This window comes from Gadus macrocephalus, chromosome 13 (genome assembly GCF_031168955.1).
Source record: "Gadus macrocephalus chromosome 13, ASM3116895v1".
NCBI classification, from domain to species: Eukaryota; Metazoa; Chordata; class Actinopteri; order Gadiformes; family Gadidae; genus Gadus; species Gadus macrocephalus.
Window position 1 is genome coordinate 13,279,183 of NC_082394.1, and position 3,501 is coordinate 13,282,683.

The 3,501-nt window shown below is 41.5% G+C and overlaps 1 protein-coding gene across 3 annotated transcripts; it reads left to right on the top strand.

Moving 5' to 3' along the window:
* Nucleotides 1–1,334: 1,334 nt before the first annotated feature.
* Nucleotides 1,335–3,238, top strand: LOC132471064 (uncharacterized). 3 transcript variants are annotated; one of them, XM_060070067.1, is made up of 3 exons: nucleotides 1,335–1,590; nucleotides 1,738–2,020; nucleotides 2,138–3,238. In XM_060070067.1, exons 1-3 carry the CDS (start codon nucleotides 1,565–1,567, stop codon nucleotides 2,783–2,785), a joined length of 957 nt encoding a protein of 318 aa, XP_059926050.1. In that variant the 5' UTR covers nucleotides 1,335–1,564; the 3' UTR covers nucleotides 2,786–3,238. The 3 variants fall into 3 exon arrangements, 2 of the variants coding, with proteins under 2 accessions (XP_059926050.1, XP_059926049.1); XR_009528756.1 differs by having other exon boundaries at nucleotides 1,335–2,020; nucleotides 2,140–3,238; XM_060070066.1 differs by having other exon boundaries at nucleotides 1,738–3,238.
* The last annotated feature ends 263 nt before the right edge of the window (nucleotides 3,239–3,501 follow it).

Below are 3,501 nucleotides of genomic sequence, written 5' to 3' on the forward strand. Positions count from 1 at the left end.
TTGTGAAGGTGCGGCTGCATGAATATCATTTTCCTTGATTGGTTGTTGTCATTTTTCGCAAAATGACCACTCTGAATAACCCCATATTTAGAATGGCTCTCTGCATTCGGGATCTATTTGAATCCAATATATTTTAGAGCAGGCCTTTCATCGACTGGAAGGCCTCCAGATACCCCTCCTCCTCCCCTGTCCTCCCACACAGGAATTAGAAGAACAACCTTGTAAAAAGAGCCCATTGGTTTCAAAACATTCCAAACTACAGTTCTTGTCATTGATTATGCCGTTAAAAATGTACCGACAGACATTTTGAATGATTTCTTTCCGGCTGGATAACAAGCCTCCGTTTTTAGTGTAAAATAAACATGAGGTACGTTTATAGAGTTACATGTATCTCGGACAATACACTTGTAGTCAGACGGTGATGAATACAGGGAGGAACAGATTCCACGTTGAGAACAACATTAGCCAAACGTCAGAGACGTTCAGGGATTTAGATGAAAAGTATCATCTGAACGTTGATGCGAAGGACCTTGTTCAAGGACGGCACACATTATTGTGTTGATTCATTCCCACACCGATACCATCACGATACTATGAACCATAATGCGTGGTGTTTTCACATCCTCATCTCCGTCTCGATTGAACTCCAGCGCAGGTTGTTCAGCCTCGGGTGTTTTACCCAATGTCAGAATCAGAATCAGAAATATTTCATTGTTCCCTGGGGGACATTAGGGTGTGTCATTGCTCCGATGATATAAAATATAATCATAAATATATATATATAAGCAACAATCAATTATAAGAAATCTGTGTCTTATACTGCAATATATACAGCAAGTACGTAATACAGTTTTTTTCGATTGCTTAAACACTAAAATCAAAAGTATGACACTATTATCAAAACCTTACACTCAAGGATCATAACATGAGCCCAGATCTGCACCACTATAAGCACAATGTCAGCTTCACACTTTTTGCAAAACAATACACACAGTGATTTGCAAAACAATAAACACACTTAACATACATTACACACAAAAATCTATCATGAAGTCACGTCCTTGCAATACCAAAGCACTGACTGTCAAATTACCACACCGTCCAACCAATTGGTTCAACACAGTCATCAGGTGTGCAAACACTTGTTTGCTTAATTGCAGACACAACAATCAGGTGTGTAAGCACTATAAAAAGCAGTAGGTGAGTTCAGCGTTCTCCAAGCACAATGGAAAGAGTCAGAGAAAGAGTAAGACGACGAGGAGGAGGAGGAGGAGGAGGAGGAGGACGAGGAGAACGAGGAGAACGAGGAGGACGAGGAAGAGGGGAACGAGGAGGACGAGGAGAACGAGGAGGACGAGGAAGAGGGGAACGAGGAGAACGAGGAGGAAGAGGAAGAGGAAGAGGAAGAGGAAGAGGAAGACAAGAAGGTGCTCAAAGAGGACCGAATCTGACAAATGAGATCCGCGCAACACTGGTTGACCACGTTGTCAACCACGGCCTGACGCTGAGGGAGGCTGGACTCCGAGTACAGCCAAATCTAAGCCGATATACAGTGGCAAGTGTGATGAGAACATTTCGACTGGAAAATAGGTATTGTAAAAATATCATCATATCAAAAACATCTGCACGGTTTCAGTCACTGCTTACAGTACTGTATTCTATGCACTATCGGCACTTCTGTTACCTTTTCCTGTGAAATTACTGTACTATTGTATACTGTTTTTTTTTTCTACATAGGATTGAGGGTCAGGGACGACAAGGGGGAAGGCCTCCTATGTTCACAGAACAGCAAGAGAGGGAGATAGTAAACATGGTTTTGGCCAACAATGCTATAACACTCAAGCAGCTCCAAGCTAACATTGTCAATAACCACGCCATTTTCAATGATATCCATCAGGTCTCAACATCAACACTGGCACGCATCCTAAAAAAGAAACATATTCAAATGAAGCAAATTTATCGAGTGCCTTTCGAGCGCAATTCCGAAAGGGTAAAACGACTGCGGCATGATTATGCAGAGGTATGTATTCACTTTAGCAGTGTGATCTTGCATACTGTCTCAGTTTTTTTACTGTACTGTAATATGTATACTAGATCTACACTGAACTACACAATTTTGCCGGACACTGTTTTTCAGAGAGTTTTACGAATGGATGGAGAGGAGATCCAGCATGAGTTCATTTACGTAGATGAGGCTGGGTTCAACCTGACGAGAACACGAAGGAGGGGAAGAAACATCATTGGCCACAGGGCTATAGTCAATGTCCCAGGGCAACGTGGGGGTAATATAACACTCTGTGCAGCCATTACACAGAATGGGGTCCTCCACCGCCATGCCCATATGGGCGCTTACAACACAGCACTCATACTTACATTCTTGGACCAATTGCGCAACATAACAGCAGCAAATCAAATAAATCATATGCAATACATTGTTGTCTGGGACAATGTGTCTTTCCATCGCTCTGCTCTGGTTCAGAACTGGTTTCAGCAACATCCACATTTCACCGTCTTATATCTTCCACCATACTCTCCATTCCTCAACCCTATAGAAGAGTTTTTCTCGGCATGGCGGTGGAAGGTATATGATCTCCGTCTCCAGGCTGAGGTACCCCTCATCCAAGCCATGGAGGAGGCCTGTGACCAGATGGAGGTAGCAGCAATGCAAGGATGGATTCGTCATTCAAGACGTTTCTTTCCAAGGTGTCTTGCTAATGACAACATTGCCTGCGATGTTGATGAAATTCTCTGGCCAGATCCTGCTAGGCGAAGAGACAATGTCTAGTTGTTGTTTTTTAACTTACAATACGTAAAGTGACGTTTGATTACAGTATTATGAATCTCTATGTCAACATTTTGGGCGTGTTGAGAAATAAATGAGTTTCTTCAGTCTGCAACATTGGTCTTGTGTATTGTTTGGTGAATTTACATTATATTTGTACTTTGTTGATAGTAGCCTACTCTAATCATAGGGAAGTAGAAGTGCTAAAAGTGTTTTAGGTTTATCACAGCAGAGTGTAACTCGTGCAAACAGAGTATAGTAATGTGAAACGTGTGTGTTTCATATAGTAACAAAGTGTGGTTTTTAAAAAGAAGTGTATAGTTTTTACAGGAGTGTTTAATTTTGCAAAGGATCTGTAGTGTTTTGCTAATTGGGTGTGTGGTTGTGCTAATTGTGTGTAGTGTTTTGAAAACACAGGCCCTGTTTTTGAAAATTGTGCTCAAGCAATCGAGAAAAACTGTAATATAACTATCCAACAATATTGAATTATTGAATCACTAAATTATTGGCCATTTTAAGTCAATAGTGCACTGTTGAATATATAAATCATAGATGCATTATGGGGTTCTAGCTGCTACCAGCGGTGAAATAATTCCAAGGGCCAGTCTATTGTCTCAGACTGCCTGACACTTGCAGTTGAAAAGTTTGATGGCCACAGGCAGGAATTGCTTCCTGTAGCACTCTTTGGTGCATATCAGTGGCTGAGTTAGCACTGAATG